Source organism: Rhamphochromis sp. 'chilingali' (assembly GCF_963969265.1).
Source record: "Rhamphochromis sp. 'chilingali' genome assembly, chromosome: 7".
Taxonomy (NCBI): domain Eukaryota; kingdom Metazoa; phylum Chordata; class Actinopteri; order Cichliformes; family Cichlidae; genus Rhamphochromis; species Rhamphochromis sp. 'chilingali'.
This window is the reverse complement of record NC_137934.1, coordinates 2,013,769-2,031,464: the sequence shown is the minus strand read 5'-3', so window position 1 is coordinate 2,031,464 and position 17,696 is coordinate 2,013,769. Positions and strand designations below refer to the sequence as shown.

Sequence of the window (17,696 nt, the reverse complement as noted above, 5' to 3'; positions counted from 1 at the left end):
ACTTTCTTCTAATTTTGGTTCTGCACGTTACCACAATACGTTTTAAACGAAACAACTCAGTGCAGACTTTACGCTTTAATTCAATGAGTTGTGACAAAATAAAGCATTTTAACAGTCTTTTCATTTCAGGGCCCAAAAGTAAACGAAGAAACTAAATAACTGAAAATAAAATGCTCATTTCTAATACTTGGTTGAAAACCCTTTGCTGGCGTTGACGGCCTGGTCTTGAACTCATGGACATCACCAGATGATGGGTTTCCTCCTGCTGGGCCTTTACTGCAGCAGCTTTCAGTTGCTGTTTGTTTGTGGGCCTTTGTGTCTGAAGTTTAGTCTTCAACAAGTAAAATCCACGCTGAACTGGGCTAAGATCAGGTGACTGACTTGGCCATTCAAGAATATTCCTCTTCTTTGCTTTAATAAACTCCTCAGGATCTGTGTTATGAAACGCTGCCCAACCAGTTTGACTGTATTTGAGCAGTCTGTCTCTGGACACTTGCACCTTGCAGTGAACCCTCTTATTTACTGTCATGCAGTCTTCTCTTTGCGGTAGGCTTGGATATCGATACGCCGACCTCGAGGAGAGTGTTACTACTTGGTTGGCTGTTGTTAATGGAAATAATTCTGCGATCATCCACCACCGTTATCTTCCGTGGACATCCAAGTCTGCGTTACGAAGTTCTTTCAAATGCAAGCACCACACCTCAGATTAACTCCAGGTGATCGATTTCCTTAATCAACAATGACATAATAAAGGAATTCCCCACACCTGCCCATGAAATGGCCTTTGAGTCAATTGTCCAATTACTTCTGGTCCCTTTGAAAAGAGGGTGGCACATGTTGAGTGTGGGTGCCCTCAAATGAAAGCTGAGAGTGTAGACGTCTTGTACACGTCTATTGTATAACAATAATTGGAAAGTGTTTAAGGAAACGGGTAAAAATGTATCCAGATGTATATATTTACACCTAACTGTGACAGTTTTTACCTCCCTGTGGTGTGCATGTTCAAATTCATCAGGTCATTGTCCATTAAATACATAGAAAGCCACTTAATATAATGTGGCCTTCTCCTTGTACACTCAGTCGAGGCAGCACCCTCACATAAACCAGAGTGCTTCTACTCGTGAGACACACCTGAGGTCACCTGCTGTGTACACCTCTCTGACTGTTGGGTTTCTCTGTGTGTTTTATTGTAGGGTCTACCTTACAATATAAAGCACCTTGAAGCAACTGTTGTTGTGATTTGGCGCTGTATTAATAAAATTAAATTGAGCTCTGCGGTACAAAATATTTTCCTTGTGTACATGTTTACCACTTTAGTAATCAGTTACTATGCATGTAGACACAGTGCACGTCTTTGGGACCTTTTTAAATGGTTTGCAAACTAAAATAAATCAGTCAGATGAAATCTAGTTGTCATTTTTCTTAGCAAAATCAGCATGAGCCATCTACGAGTCAGTAATAACTGGTGGTGCCATCGTGTCTGGGATGTAAAAACGGGACAGTTGCACACTGACACAAAACTAAGTTGAGAGTGTGTAACGTCAAATACTCTGTCAACTCATTTGTGATTTGCAGTTAGCACACTGAGGGGAGTAATGAGGAGTTTGTGCTCTCACAGCTGGATGCTAACGCGTACAGAGCACACTGTCAGACCAGCGATATAATCCTGACATCGATTCAGAGTGCTGTGCACATTCCTCACAGGGGAAATTCACTTATCTGCTTGGAAAGCAGCAGACAACAAATCAGCAGTCAGGAAATGAAATAGCACTGTGGGTGAAACCGTGTGCGATCCTGCAGGATGGAGGCGAGGCAATTGTCCTGATAAATTTCCTCAATCTTTCTCTCTCGCCACTTTCCCGAAAGGTCATTTTGATATAAGAGAGTCTATGAAACACTCGGTTAAAGTACCAGAGCAACCCTTCAGCCACACTATCAGGGTTTCTGCATTCTCTGCATAGTACTGTATTTACTTTAAGGAAGACAATCTGATTGGCTAGAGCTTGGAGTCTGAGGATAGACGACGGTTGTCTAAATAAAATGTAGCAGAGATCAGCCTTTAAATATATCATTCAATGAGCTAATTAGTTACTAAACATCACAGTGGTCATTTATTATAGAATTAACCTGTTACCACAAATCAAGCCTAGTCTTTGGCCTCCTACAGAATAGAACTGGATCCTTTCGGATAATCAAACGCCTAAAAAGGTCAGTTTAATTTAAGATATAAGTAATAACTTGTGAGACTGATTCAAACTCTCTGCACGAGACGAAGAGCAACGATAAGTCTGTTTGTTTACGACTCTCGGTTCTCCTCTGCAGCAGGTTCCTCTGTTCTCGGGATATTTGGATCGATGTTCCTCTGCTGTCCCTTCAGGGTCCACAGATGGTTATTAAATTTTTATGGCCAACCTTGTAAACATCTATTTATCATTTAAATGTGGCTCCTTGTAACAGTTACCCAACACAGATGAAAATTAATCTTTATCTCACAGACTCTGACTCAGGAGGCAGATGCCTGGTGTCTGGGCCAAAGTAAGCTCTAGATGGAGAGCATAACATATGAGGCCATTAGCTGATGCAATGGCGTTGTGAGGAAGTGCTACTGGAGTGCATTTGGTTTATCGGTCTAAAGGGTATTTAGATTAATTTACATTTCAGGGGGTTTGTGCATCATTAGTCTTGTCATGCTATTAGGATAACAGGAAGGCTAAGAAAAGGTGTGCAGCTCCACCTTGCAGGCATACATGCATATGTGGATGAGATATAAAATTAGTCTAGCCATGTGTCCTGTTCATGCTTACGTATATATGTTTTTCTCACTTTCTTTCCCTAAAGGGCTGCTATCGAGGAGACTTACTCTAAGTCAATGAGTAAACTAGCTAAAATGGCCAGCAATGGAAGTCCACAAGGGTGAGTACCTCATGTACGATATATAACAGCAGGACAGCGTCCTGTGAAGGGGTTCAGAAAATTACTGTATAGATTTTATTTCCCAGAAGGTGCTGGTTTGGTAATTATAGATGTGATGGTCATATGGCTGCATATGAGATATGGATGAGCACCATCTGTGGCACCAAATGCCCACATTTGTGATGCCATTCAGCCTATATCGTTCCAGTCATGTCGTCTACTCTTTGATGGATGATATTTGTATGTTTAATTACCTTCTAGGACTGAATCACTGGACACGATTACACAAGTCTGCAATGGTTCAAAAGTTTTTCTGTATTTGTTTGTTTTAAAGCTGATTTGGCTCATGTGGAAATACTTTGCTGTGCTAATCATATTTCAGTAACATGATTAGAGTGTGTGGATTGTTTGGCTGTTGTCAGTCAAATCTTATCAAAACACAACCAAATAAGCTGAGTTTTGTTTTTTACTTCACATTATAAGACAACAAACAGTTTTCTTGGCATTATTTAGAGTTTAGGTTTAGTTTTTAAGCTGCGTCGTCTGGTAGCTGCGTGTATACTCCGTGCTACATTGTTGCAGTCCAACATCACTGCTGTGATTATAAAGTGGGGCAAAAAAGTATTTAGTCAGCCACCGATTGTGCAAGTTCCCCCACTTAAAATGATGACAGAGGTCAGTAATTTGCACCAGAGGTACACTTCAACTGTGAGAGACAGAATGTGAAAAAAAAAATCCATGAATCCACATGGTAGGATTTGTAAAGAATTTATTGGTAAATCAGGGTGGAAAATAAGTATTTGGTCACCTCAAACAAGGAAAATCTCTGGCTCTCACAGACCTGTAACGTCTTCTGTAAGAAGCTTTTCTGTCCCCCACTCGTTACCTGTATGAATGGCACCTGTTTGAACTCATCATCTGTATAAAAGACACCTGTCCACAGCCTCAAACAGTCAGACTCCAAACTCCGCCATGGCCAAGACCAAAGAGCTTTGGAAGGACACCAGGAAAAGTATTGTAGACCTGCACCAGACTGGGAAGAGTGAATCTACAATAGGCAAGCAGCTTGGTGTGAAAAAATCAACTGTGGGAGCAATCATCAGAAAATGGAAGACATACAAGACCACTGATAATCTCCCTCGAGCTGGGGCTCCACGCAAGATCTCACCCCGTGGGGTCAAAATGATCATGAGAACGGTGAGCAAAGATCCCAGAACCACACGGGGGGGACCTGGTGAATGACCTGCAGAGAGCTGGGACCAAAGTAACAAAGGTCACCATCAGTAACACACTACAACGGCAGGGAATCAAATCCCGCAGTGCCAGACGTGTTCCGCTGCTGAAGCCAGTGCATGTCCAGGCCCGTCTGAAGTTTGCCAGAGAGCACATGGATGATACAGCAGAGGATTGGGAGAATGTCATGTGGTCAGATGAAACCAAAGTAGAACTTTTTGGTATAAACTCAACTCGTCGTGTTTGGAGGAAGAAGAATACTGAGTTGCATCCCAAGAACACCATACCTACTGTGAAGCATGGGGGTGGAAACATCATGCTATGGGGCTGTTTTTCTGCCAAGGGGACAGGACGACTGATCCGTGTTAAGGACAGAATGAATGGGGTCATGTATCGTGAGATTTTGAGCCAAAACCTCCTTCCATCAGTGAGAACTTTGTAGATGAAACGAGGCTGGGTCTTCCAACATGACAATGATCCAAAACACACCGCCCGGGCAACAAAGGAGTGGCTCCGTAAGAAGCATTTGAAAGTCCTGGAGTGGCCTAGCCAGTCTCCAGACCTCAACCCCATAGAAAATCTGTGGCGGGAGTTGAAAGTCCGTGTTGCTCGGCGACAGCCCCAAAACATCACTGCTCTCGAGAAGATCTGCATGGAGGAATGGGCCAAAATACCAGCTACTGTGTGTGCAAACCTGGTAAAGACCTATAGTAAACGTTTGACCTCTGTTATTGCCAACAAAGGTTATGTTACAAAGTATTGAGTTGTATTTTTGTTATTGACCAAATACTTATTTTCCACCCTGATTTACCAATAAATTCTTTACAAATCCTACCATGTGGATTCATGGATTTTTTTTCCACATTCTGTCTCTCACAGTTGAAGTGTACCTCTGGTGCAAATTACTGACCTCTGTCATCATTTTAGGTGGGGGAACTTGCACAATCGGTGGCTGACTAAATACTTTTTTGCCCCACTGTATATGCAACAAAGCACACTTCTGCACACTCTGGTCAGTGATTCGTTTTAGTCAGACAGGGCTGTGAGAGCCCTGCATCATTGATTTCCACATACATCGATCAGCCATACCATCGATGTTCTTGGTCTGCAGCGGTCAGTGTCTCTCAAAATTGGTTCGAGGAAGGAACAGACGTACCAGCGACGTGGTTGTAGGCAGCCAAGCCTCACTGATGTGTGTCGGGAGTGAAGGCCGGCCTGTGTGGTCCCATCAACAGACGAAAAAGTTCATGCTGGTTCTGATAAAAGGTGTCAGAGGTGCTCAGTCAGGGTGTTGACTCCTGTCCACAACTGAAAGCGCCAACAATGTTCTTCAGAACTGGACCACAGAGTAATGGAAGAAGACTTTCTTTTATATCACATGGATCGTCAGATGCATGTGCCTCATCTGCTATCTAGCAGATATCTGCATCAGGCCAGCGGAGGCAGTGTGATGCTTTGGGCAGTGTTCTGCTAGGAAACCTTGGGACCCGCCATCTATGTGGATTTACTTCGACCCGTACCACCTACCTAAGCATTTTTGCAGACCATGTGCACTTTTTCATGGGAAACGTATTCCCTGATGGCTATGACCTCTTTCAGCAGGATAAAGCACACAGGCACAAAGCAGGAATGGTTCAGGATCGGTTTGAGGTTCATAACAACAAGTTTGAGGTGCTTCCGAATTCTCCAGAGCTCAGTCGAGTCAATTGTTGGTGGGATGTGCTGGACAAACGAGTCCCAATCCGTGGAGGCCTCACCTCCCAACTTACTGTTGCTAACATCTTCAGACAGCACACCGTCAGAGGTCTAGTGGAGTCTGCGCCTCGATGGGTCTGGTTGTTTCGGCACCAAATGGGACCAACAGAATATTAGACAGACTGTTATGCTTGATGTTTGAAGGAAAATCAATTTCAGTGATCTCTGAGTAACAAAATGAGAATAAATTTGTGTAAAACAATAACTGCAAATGTAATTTTACATTTTTGGAAACATTTAGTCCTGTTAGTGATGATAAAAACTATTAATATGGTGCCCGACATGAACAAATATACCTATGAAATACTCAGTGGTCCACGATTTCTTAAGCGTAGTGGAAAATGTAGGAGTCTTTAGGACAACAGTGGAATTACATGTTGATTATCTCTTATTACTATCTGCATATTTTCCAGGACTTTTGCTCCCATGTGGGATGTTTTCAGGGTGTCTTCAGACAAACTTGCCCTCTGCCACCTCGAGCTGATGAAGAAGTTCAACGATCTCATCCGCGATATCAACAAGTACGCAGACGAGCAGGTCAAAATTCACCGCAAGGTACGTATCTGAAGTGAGGGGGAAAAAACACTTCACCCCAGTCCTGCCAGCCCTGATCAGCTCTTTTCTCAGAGCATATCCAGTTACCATCCTTTCCTTCATGTAATTGGTGCATTTGCCCTGAAAAGTACTCGGTACAATGATCCCCTGCACAGTATGTCCATATGTAGGCTTTATTCTTTATGCATGTTTATGTGTATCAACCAGACTAAGGAGGAGATGGTGGGGACGGTGGAGGCGGTGCAGGTGCTTCAGGTTCAGAGCGGACAGCTTCAGAAGTCCAAGGAGGGTTACCACGCCAAATGTTTAGAGCTGGATCGACTCAGGAAGGAGGGAGGTCCTCAGAAAGAGCTGGAGAAGGTTCGCCTAACCTTTCTCACTGCAGAAACCAACTGCAAAGTGTCCCATGAAATGAAATGTTTCTGTTGTTGCAGAGGTTTGTTGTTGTTGCAGCATCATCTCGCTCAGAAAGTTTGAATTAGATTCAATAATTTAAAAACATGAATGCCTGGGTGATGTTAAGTCTCAAGCATGAGAAATCTCTTGTTTTAAGTAAATATCAACTAGATAGAGAAGGTCTGCAGCAGCGTGAGGGAGCCAGGCTACATATTTCATGCTGGCCTTGGAAAATCTCATAAACTGAAAGCGTGGCTCGAAAAGGAATGAGCAACCTCGAGTTTCAATCAACTGAAGAATATTTACCAAAATCCACTGCTCAAAAAAAATAAAAGAACAGTTTGAAAACACATCAGATCTCTCGGTTGGATTTAGGTCGGGCGGGGTGGGGACCAATCAGTGGTATCGGTTCCTTCATCCTCCAGGAACTGCCTGCATGCCCTCACCACGTGAGGCCGGACGTTGGCGTGCACGTGAAGGAACCCTGGGCTCCTTGCACCAGCGTAGAGACACGTAGTGGGTCAGAGCATTTCATCCTGGTACTTGATGGCAGTCGGTGCTGTTACCTAGCCTCGTTAGAAAGAGCCGTGACAAGACCAAAAACATTTCTCAGGTGCAGAAATGTCCACAAAAAGTACTCATTAAGTCAGAGTAACACAAATGTACTAATAGAGCTGTAACTAATGTAAGAGTATACAATAACAGGAACATTACAGAATATCTTTACAATAAAATAAAAACAGCCAGCATTAAAAAAAATACTGGAACATAAGTGTGGTCAGTTAACTGTCATTAATTAGTCATAATTATCAGTTCTCTTCATGATGGAGACTGGATCTCTCAGGATCTAGTGATAAATAACAGCTACAGCGTCTTTGTCAGCATCACAGATAAAGTTTGGTCTGATTAAATTTGGGAAACACTTGATAATCAGTAGATTGTACGTGTGTGGGTGTTTGCTGCAGAACATCTGATATGACGTGCTATTCTGACTTTGTCTGGTTATAAGCTGCCCACAGCTGTACACACTGGTCTCTCCTTCCTCTGCAGCTGACACTGTAGGCTTGTATCTCTCATCTCCTGCAAGCTGGTTTATTTTTTTACACCAACTAAAATGTTATTTCTCAGGAAGTGGCTGCAGGAACCTTGAAGAACTGCAGATCTTGGTATCGTTTAAAATACCCAACTTTACACATTAAATGCATCCAATGCATACAGCCTGGTAGAAAAGTAGATTTCCTCATCATTGCAGCTGTGTTATAGATGATTTTATTTATTATTCTTCTATACTGGAATTTCTTTATTTATATTTTAAGAAATGATCTAAAGATGTCAGTGCCTCTGTGCTTTACTCCCGTACACTGTATGGATTCAGTTTGGTAAACCTGGCTGTTGTTTGCTGAATGTTTTTAATCATTTGGTCACTTCTGTCTCCTAAAAACTAACATGGCAGCAGTCAAAGTGCAGCTATGGCCGTCTTTCGTATACAGCCTTTGCTAATCTGTGGCCACAGGTCGTGGTAGTTCTGTAAAAATTAACATTTAAAATATATTTGCTTGCAAGTTCATTAAAACTCATATATTAATAATCTTGTCAGACCTGTCTTTCAGAAGAAACGCCTCCTGGAGTCTGAGGTGCTCTTTGGGAGGGATACGTACTGGTTTATACACCCAGAAACTCCAAGGCCCCTCTTCTGTGGAACCAGCTTCCAGTTTGGATTCAGGAGACAGACACTATCTCTACTTTCAAGATTAGGCTTCAAACTTTCCTTTTTGCTAAAGCATATAGTTAGGGCTGGACCAGGTAAATGGTAAATGGCCTGTATTTATATAGCGCTTTACTAGTCCCTAAGGACCCCAAAGCGCTTTACACATCCAGTCATCCACCCATTCACACACACATTCACACACTGGTGATGGCAGCTACATTGTAGCCACAGCCACCCTGGGGCGCACTGACAGAGGCGAGGCTGCCGGACACTGGCGCCACCGGGCCCTCTGACCACCACCAGTAGGCAACGGGTGAAGTGTCTTGCCCAAGGACACAACGACCGAGACTGTCCAAGCCGGGGCTTCAGGTGACCCTGAATCCTCCCTTAGTTATGCTGCAATAGACGTAGGCTGCTGGGGGATTCCCATGATGCACTGGGTCTTTCTTCTTCTCTCACTATGTGTTAACAGACCTCTCTGCACTGAATCATACTTAATATTAATCTCAAGCCCCTCCCTGAGCCTGGTTCTGCTGGAGGTTTCTTCCTGTTAAAAGGGAGTTTTTCCTTCCCACTGTCGCCAAAGTGCTGCTCATAGGAGTTCATATGTTGGGTTTTCTCTGTGTGTATTTTGTAGGGTCTACCTTACAATATAAAGCACCTTAAGGCGACTGTTGTTGTGATTTGTTGCTGTATAAATAAAACGGAACTGGATTGAATTAAGGCGGCGCTCCCTTTTCAAAAGACTTTGTTCATGTGAAGGTATCATGTAAAAACAGTCTGTGAACACACTAACAGGAGATGTCTTTAAAACCTTGGCAGGTGAAAGAGGACGAAGATTCACCAAAATTGAATTCAAATCTGACAAAGAGAACAAAAAGGGGAAACGTGGTGACATAACTGCGTCTCTAATAAAGTTCATGAGAAAGCTGTAAAATCCCCGTTTAACTCAGGATACTTACTGGCCCGTAAGCCTTCAATCCAAAAAACGTTCCTTTGGTTAAGACTCCTGTGTCTGTCTGCTTGTGTTGAAAGAGCGACGTGATCAAAGGCTTGTGGTGTAGACGGGTTACTATTCTGAAGCAAGCTAGAAAGAAAGAACCTGAACACACAAACTAATCTGTAGTTATCGTAGTAGGACTCAAACTGCCATCAGAGTTCATCACTGAGAGCTCACAGGTGAGCCCTTTAACAACTGTCAACACTCAAAAGTGTCATAAATATGTTTTGAAAGTAGCACGTGGTCACATTTGAGAAGTTGTAACAAAGGGGCGATCGTGGCTCAAGAGTTGGGAGTTCGCCTTGTAATCGGAAGGTTGCCGGTTCGAGCCCCGGCTTGGACAGTCTCGGTCGTTGTGTCCTTGGGCAAGACACTTCACCCGTTGCCTACTGGTGGTGGTCAGAGGGCCCGGTGGCGCCAGTGTCCGGCAGCCTCGCCTCTGTCAGTGCGCCCCAGGGTGGCTGTGGCTACAATGTAGCTGCCATCCCCAGTGTGTGAATGTGTGCGTGAATGGGTGGATGACTGGATATGTAAAGCGCTTTGGGGTCCTTAGGGACTAGAAAAGCGCTATATAAATACAGGCCATTTACCATTTACCAAAGTCGTTCTTATTTCAGGACAGCCAGCTGATGACTGGTTACATAATCTGAGTATATGTGATGTGTTCCAGTGTTGCTGCAGACATTTTTTAACAAATCTGTCTCGTTCTCTTGTGGAGTCATTTACTTTTGTCCGTCTTGTGATCGAGGGTCAGTATTTAAGGGCCGTTGTCTTTTTTCCTTTTTCCCCTCACTAGGCGGAGCTGAAGTCAAAGAAAGCAGCCGAGTCGTTCGCGCTGTGCATCGAGAAGTACAACCGCGTGGGAGGAGAGTTTGAGCAGAAGATGAGCGAGTCCGCCCAGGTCAGCTCCGACTCCAGCTGGGCCTAAAGCCACTTTTATCTCTCTCTCCCACCCTCTGATTTACTGATTTATGCATTTCTGCTTCTCTCGGGCTGGATTTGTCTCTCCGTATCCTCCCACCACACGAGAACTCGCTCTTATCGGTTCGTTTGTCATCCTACATCCTGCTTTGCCCAAAAAAGGAAACCTCTGCCCCCGACTCCTAAACACCCACCGACCTGTGCACACATCCCGCAACCCTGCTCGTTACCTTTAATCACCGGCTCTGCACTTCCATGGTTACTGCTGCTGTTACCATGGAAATCTTCAACAAACCCCGTTGAGCGGCTTTGTGTTTTAGATTTGAGATGGCGACAAGAATCTCAGCGACCAATTATCTGTTGTAATAGCTCTGAAGGAAAAGGTCTGGTAGTAATTATGAGGAAGTACTTGGAAGAACAACGTGTCAGGAGACGGTCGTCCGGGTGGAGGAAGGCTGCTTTTATAAGATCAAAATCCTTTAATTCGACCAAGAGAAGAAGAAAACGCACGCGGTGTGTGTTCACGCACATTCCTCCTGCAGGAACTGTAAATATGAAACCCCAGAGAAGCCGAGGGCAGCGTGCCGTACACCAAAAACAACACCGGCTTTAGGGAGAAGCGTAAAGGTGCATTTTGCTTGTTGATGCAGTTGACAGACGGGCACCTTCACACGATACAAAGTCAGCGGTGAGGCATGAGTTATTGATTGGACCGCTTTGGCAACAGCCATCCTAAACGATTATTCGACTAACTGTTGAAGCTAGTTATCTACAAACTCACTGCCAAACTAAACCAAATGCACCAGAGATGGTTCAGACCCAGAGCAGTTTGTTGTGATGTTTCAGGGAGAAACCAGTTGCATACACAGAAGCGTTGCAGTGAAACCTTGAGCCGTGTCACAGTGCAGATGGAAATGAGGAGTCTGCCTGAGGCTGACAGCAGCAGTATTTTATATTTGCTCTCCAAGCCCAGATCTTGCATGTATAATTGGAGTAAAGGAGCTGGCACAAGCTTGCTCATAAGCTTGCTTCTCCACCGAAAGCCAATTTCCCCTATATCAAGACAATTCCCCTGAAGCAGACAGCGACAAATGAGCTGGCTGAATAAAGAGCCAGATCAAACTCAAATGCTAAATCTTCTCGAATTATCGCAGGTTTAACGACCTGGCGAGCCGGTGCCTCCGTAGCTGGCTGACCGCCCAGCTGCAGCGCGGCTCTTTTTCAAAGGCTATTTCCATTTTATTGAATAAAGGTCGAGTTTGAAGAGTGTGGTGGCTGCTCGAAATGCAGAAAAAAACCAAGCCCCACAGTAAGTAGCTCTTAAATCTCAAACCCCACACGAGGGTTTTGGCGCCGTAAAGCAAAGGCTTTTCTTGTCTCACCATCTTTGTCTGTGTGTTCGAGCAGAAGTTTCAGGAAATCGAGGAGGCTCATCTGCGGCAGATGAAACAGCTCATCAAAGGTTACTCCCACTCCATAGAAGACACCCACGTCCAGGTGGGACAGGTACGCTGGAGTTCATGTGAAATCCTGCTCTCATATATTTCGCCTCGTTCTTTTCATGCCGTCTTTCATCGTTTCCTCCTGGAGTTACGTTTGTTTAAAGCTCGGTGGGAGAGCCGAGCAGAGCCACAAATCTGGTTCAGGATTTGTGGTGACAGCCGATGGTAGTGGACCGCACACGCTCCTTGCAGATGTGTCAGAGGTGGAATGGTGATTCCAGTGTTTCCCAGTATGACCATAAACAGCGTGTGCTCTGTTTCCTGCTGGGGGGGGGGGTTTATGTGCAGTTTATATTAAACAAACAGTGTTTGTGGGTAAATTAGAGCCAGGAACTGACACATCAGCACACAGACGCTGTAGCGGTGCGTCGTGGTGAAGAGAGAGCGCTTGATTTACCGGCCAATCTACGTCCCTACCCTCACCTGTGGTCACGAGCTGTGGGTAGTGACCGAAAGAACGAGATCACGAATAAAAGTGACAGAAATGAGCTTCCTCTGACGGGTGGCTGGCCTCTCCCTTAGAGACGGAGTGAGGAGTTCAGCCATCAGTGAGGGGCTCAGAGTAGAGCCGCTGCTCCTCCACATCGAAGGGAGCCAGCTGGGGTGGTTCGGGCATCTGACACGGACGCCTCCTGGGTGAGGTGTTCTGGGAGAGATTACATCTCTCCGGCGTGTCCTGGGTCTGGGTCAGTAACCAAATAAATCCTTCTGCTGTTCTCAACTGCAGGTTCACGAAGAATTCAAGCAGAACGTGGAGAACATCGGCATCGATAACCTCATTCAGAAATTTGCTGAGCAGAAGGGCACGGGCAAAGATCGTCCAGGTACTGTGAGCTGGCTCGTCCAGTTAGGAGGAAACATTCAGCTGCAGAAGTTGCATAACAAAATATGAAGACGCCCACATTCATAACAGCAGCGTGGAAGCTGATTCACAGAAGCAAACTGTGACTGGCTTAAATGGATGGATGTGTGTGTGATTTTCATGCAGCTGCGGTTGGATTTGAGGAATACATGACAGCTTTGGCGCCCGAAGGAGGGAAAAAGAGTCGGGCGAAGGCCTTCAGGATACCCGGTCTGGGCAAGAGGGACAAAGAGCCAGACTCTGCGTGAGTGTGCGCATCAATGCTCCTAATAATACACATCGAGTGTCTGAGGGATTTTCTGATTCACCTGCGTGTTCGTCTTATTTGCAGCGATTCGGCTGTGACCGAGGCTCTGGTGAGTATTTCACAAAAGGTTTAAAGGCCTGTGTGTGCGCGTGCGTGTGTGCGTGTGTGTGTGTGTGTGTGTGTGTGCGCGCGCGTGTGTGTGTGCGTGTGCGTGTGCGTGTGTGTGTGTGTGCGTGTGCGTGTGTGTGTGTGCGTGTGTGTGTGTGTGTGTGTGTGTGTGTGTGTGTGTGTGCGCGCGCGTGCGTGTGTGTGCGTGCGTGTGTGTGCGTGTGTGTGTGTGTGTGCGCGTGCGTGTGTGTGCGTGTGTGTTTACAATGTGCCTGACGGTGTGGGGTTTCCTCGGTCTATTTCGGTACTTCTGGGAACAAACTTGTGCCAGAGGGGAAGTGCAGCGCTCCACGTGAGGGCACGTGTTTGCGTACACAACTCGGTGGATACGCAAAGTGCTGTAAACAGAGGTGTGTAGCTTCGGCCTGTGGTCGCTGCCACAGTGTCATCCAGCAGACTGAGACGGAGAGTAATCTAATTACACAGGTTTGGTTTCTTGATCAATGGACTTTAATTAAATCAGTGGCTGCTTAAAGTTTAGATATGAAATTGTGTTTTATTTAAAGGTTAGATTAGGTTATGATTAGATTAATAAGTAAACAAACAGTAAACTGTTTATTTTTTATTTAATTTTTTTTGTATATTTTCATTTTGTTTTGTTATCTTTAACCTCCTAAGACCTGAACTCTTCCACAGCATCTTAAATTTCTCTTTGATATTTGGGCTGATTGGGGCCCAAGAATGAAAAAACAAATTACCAGATTTATTTTTTATTTTTTTACCTTATTTTTGTTTTTAAGAAAAATGAGAGCCACGTATGAGGATATTTGTTTAAAATTTTGATAGAACAGCAGCAGCATAACGTCCTCGTAAGTGGATATCAGGCCCATGTAAAGCAAAATTGAGTATTTTGGTCTAAATGACCCAGAATGAGATGTCCACACATGTGGACGCAGGTCCTAGGAGGTTAAATGAACTTTAAGAAGTTTGCAGTGGTTATCTGTAGGTAACTGGCCGTGAATAACTAAGTCTAACTAGCTGATCAGTTTATTCTCTTTCTCTTGACCAGATTTTCGTTAGAGATGAAGAAATAAGATCTTAAATGTACAAGTGAGGTCAGAGGTCAAATGTTATATTTAGAATCCCCGTATACCTGGATTATTACCTGAATGCTTCCAATACAAACAAAGGCAGCAGAATGTTTTAAGGATAAGAGACAATTTATGAACCTTTGACCTTATTTGACCTTTAAGAAAAGGTCAAAGGTTCAAAGTAACATGATCTGAGGAATCCCCGTGCATCATTCCCTGTATGTTGTGTTTTATATAACAGTATTAACACTTTGACCTTCAGATCAACACATTTCCCTTAAAGGAAAGGTCAGAGGTCAAAAATGTTACACAGTACTTTGTTGTAATAATCAGTTTCTAAGGCTTTTTTTTAACACATAAATCTTTCATTTAACCTTGAACACCTCGGTGCAGGCCAGATGATAAGATGACCCCACTCTGCAGCTCTACAACGTTTTATCGGTTCTGCCTGTAAACACGAGACCTTTGAATGACTCATTCAAAGCTTTCCGAGCTTTCACAGACTGGACGACACATCCCAGCGCCGCCGCAAACACGACCTCATTGACGCAGAGCTCAAAGAAACGAGAAAAACGGCTCATTTTTCATGTATAACTTTCTAGAGTTTATCACTGATTTTATGTTTGATGCTGAGCGGGTGACGCGGAGCCCAACAGCAGGCCGTTATTGTCAGACTGCGACGTGTAATCACTGAGTGCTAATGTAAAATCATTGATCTTTACATCTACAGCACGTGGCTTACTGCAGTTAAGCAGCAGCTGCAGCTGCATTTGTCTTATTAATGTGACTTTTATAACCTCGTCATATTAACTAGATCACTCGCCTGCTCCTTAATTATCGTCTTTCCCTGCGATCCTGTTCAAAAACACGTCGGCGGTCTCGGTTACACTCGTCATCTCAGACCCACGGAGGTCTGTTTGTTGAAACCGCGTGTAATGAAATATCATCTTAATAAGCCCGCGCTCTAAAAATAACTGCTCCCATGTCGGCGAGGTATTAGTTTGGATTTCCTCTCGTCTTTATCGTGCTTTCACTCCCAGACGTCCTGCCTTGCTTAAACGATTTCCGTCAAACTTGGAAGTGCTCTTGCTGCTTCAGCGAGCTGCTGGCAAGAATGTGTTTAATGCACAGCAGCTGCAGCAGTTAGTCACCGACTACCAAACAGTGTGTCATATTTTTCAGCTGTATTATTCCCACTAATGGAAAGCTCTCAGTGCGCGCAGGTCGGAGTGCTCAGTTACACCGTGTGACAAAACCCTTCTTTGTGTCAGATATCAGCCGCTTGTCTCTGATCCAGCTGCTGTCTGCCTCCCTCTCTCCCTCCTCTGTGCGCGTATGTTCCCATTCATTCCCGCAGAATTCCCCCCTGGAAGTAGACGACGAAGGATTCGTCATCCGAGCTGACAGCACTCAGAATGATATCCTTTTGCTCCTCCTGCATTCAGGGCCAGGAAAGACCATTAAGGAATATTTCTGTTTTGAACCTGTAATAAAGAATAACTGAGGATCCAGATGCGTGGCAAACAAAGAAGACGCCACAGAAAAGCCTCAGTGTTCACGAAACTGTTTTGAAATGAGCTGAAAACGTGGAGGCGACTCTTCTGTAACACGTGACCTTACTGGGAGTCGATGGCACCAGCTCAGAGTAACTTTTAATAACTTGTGTCCTAAAGAATCGTCTGTAATCTTTTTTCCGTCACCTGTCTGCGGTGTCTCGCCCTCTCAGGAGTTTTTATTTAGTTTTTGGTTTATTCAGATCATTTTGTAGCAATCTGTTCTCTCTGGAACATCAACGTTTTTGATTTAATGTAACAGTTTCAGCACACGAACACTCCCAACCCAAGAGGCTGAGTGCTTCTTACAGCCGCTCTATTGTCTTTTTTATGTCTGCACTATTTCATCAATTTCATGCCCGTATTTAATCGATGAATGTCCACCATATGTCATAAAAGTCTTTATTTAGCAGCCCGGTAATAACCATGACCCAGAGTGTCCACAGTTCAAGTCTAGCGGGGGTCTTATTCCCGCCCTCCCCGTTAGTATTTCCAACTTAGTCTGAGCACCGCTCAGAAACTCTCCAAAAGAGTAAACGACGGCGATTTTGATCAACTAAATCTCGATAAACTTCCTGTTGAGTCTTGGGTCTAAATGTGAACGAGCACAAATATAACGAGGACCATCTGTTGGATGAAAACTGGAAGAACAATCGCTGCTCCAAATGATTCACGTCTCTTTCGTTGCTGTGACCGAAGGAAAGCTTGACTCAAGTTGCGTGACGACAAATTATAACCCCTGAGATCACTGCATGAAGTCTGGGAGACCCCTTAGCTGAGAAGGATTACGGTGATCTTTAAATGGTTTGTAGTCAGAAGGTGAGAGATGGAGTTTAACCAACGCGTCTGCGACGTTTTCAAATTAACCGTAGACGCAGACGCGCCCCTCGGCTCGGCTGCGTTCATGTTTGGTGGCAGTGTGAGTGGATGTGAGGAGGCTGCTCTCCCTGCCTGTGCCATCTCTCCACTAAGCTCCCCGCAGACACTAATCAGAGTCTGAAGGTGCACGTAACATTTTCATATGCAGATTGAAGTCCGGGGAGAGGAGGAAGGGGGTGTGGCTTTTCTTGTGGGTAATGATGTGGCAGGAAGTGGCAGTTTGACAGTTCTGCACCACTTACCTGCAGGAAGCGGCGGTCCTGCTTATGTTCATCATGTCCGTCTGTCGGCCCCTCGTTGCTGCTGGTTGTGTTTTTGTTCAGATTTTAATGAAATGAAATGTTTCCCGGTTTAATTATATTTTCCTGTTTGTGTTTCTGAAATCTCAAGTCTCAGGTGGATCATTTTAACTGAAATTAAAAACAGCAGAGTCTTTGTGTCATTTAACCATCACGTAGTTTCTTCCTTGACCCTCCTCCACGCTGCTCCAAGGAGAAGGAGACCAACTTTTACTCCAGCGATTCAGACTTTGATGACGAAGAGCCCAAGAAGTTCCACATTCAGATCCGACCGGTGGCCAGCAGCAACCGCAGCAGCTCCGTTGCCACAGAGAAGGAGCTCAAAGCTACTGTGGGGGCGCTTACGCTGCCACCCAACAGAGGGCCGAAGCAGCAGGTTGGCTTTGATTTCCTTTAAATGAGGATATATTTGAGATGTGCACGTTAACCCTCCTCAAAACAGTCTGAAGACGTACTCTTAGTAAATTCCACAAAGAGACAATATGATGACAAACACATTTAACTTTGAACAAAAAACCTCAGCATGTTTTGGAAACGACTACTTTGTTTATCAGCACAAAGTTATTAAGAAGCTAAAGCTTTGTTCCTTTGGGTATATTCATGGGATTTATTGACAATAATAAAAACACCCAGCAGAATGTCAGCTCCTACCCTTTTCATAGCTCAATATATTG

The 17,696-nt window shown here is 44.5% G+C and overlaps 1 protein-coding gene across 4 annotated transcripts in view; it reads left to right on the top strand.

The window, feature by feature from the left end:
• The window catches only part of fcho1 (FCH and mu domain containing endocytic adaptor 1), a 63,381-nt gene that overhangs the window by 30,935 nt on the left and 14,750 nt on the right, over nt 1-17,696 (top strand). For all 4 annotated transcript variants that reach the window (XM_080887649.1, XM_080887646.1, XM_080887648.1 and 1 more), the window contains exons 4-13: nt 2,839-2,913; nt 6,315-6,456; nt 6,664-6,816; nt 10,357-10,461; nt 11,889-11,987; nt 12,711-12,807; nt 12,972-13,089; nt 13,177-13,201; nt 15,649-15,709; nt 17,205-17,398. In XM_080887649.1, coding sequence (XP_080743775.1) covers nt 2,839-2,913; nt 6,315-6,456; nt 6,664-6,816; nt 10,357-10,461; nt 11,889-11,987; nt 12,711-12,807; nt 12,972-13,089; nt 13,177-13,201; nt 15,649-15,709; nt 17,205-17,398 — 1,069 coding nt within the window. The remainder of the gene's footprint in view (nt 1-2,838; nt 2,914-6,314; nt 6,457-6,663; nt 6,817-10,356; nt 10,462-11,888; nt 11,988-12,710; nt 12,808-12,971; nt 13,090-13,176; nt 13,202-15,648; nt 15,710-17,204; nt 17,399-17,696) is intronic.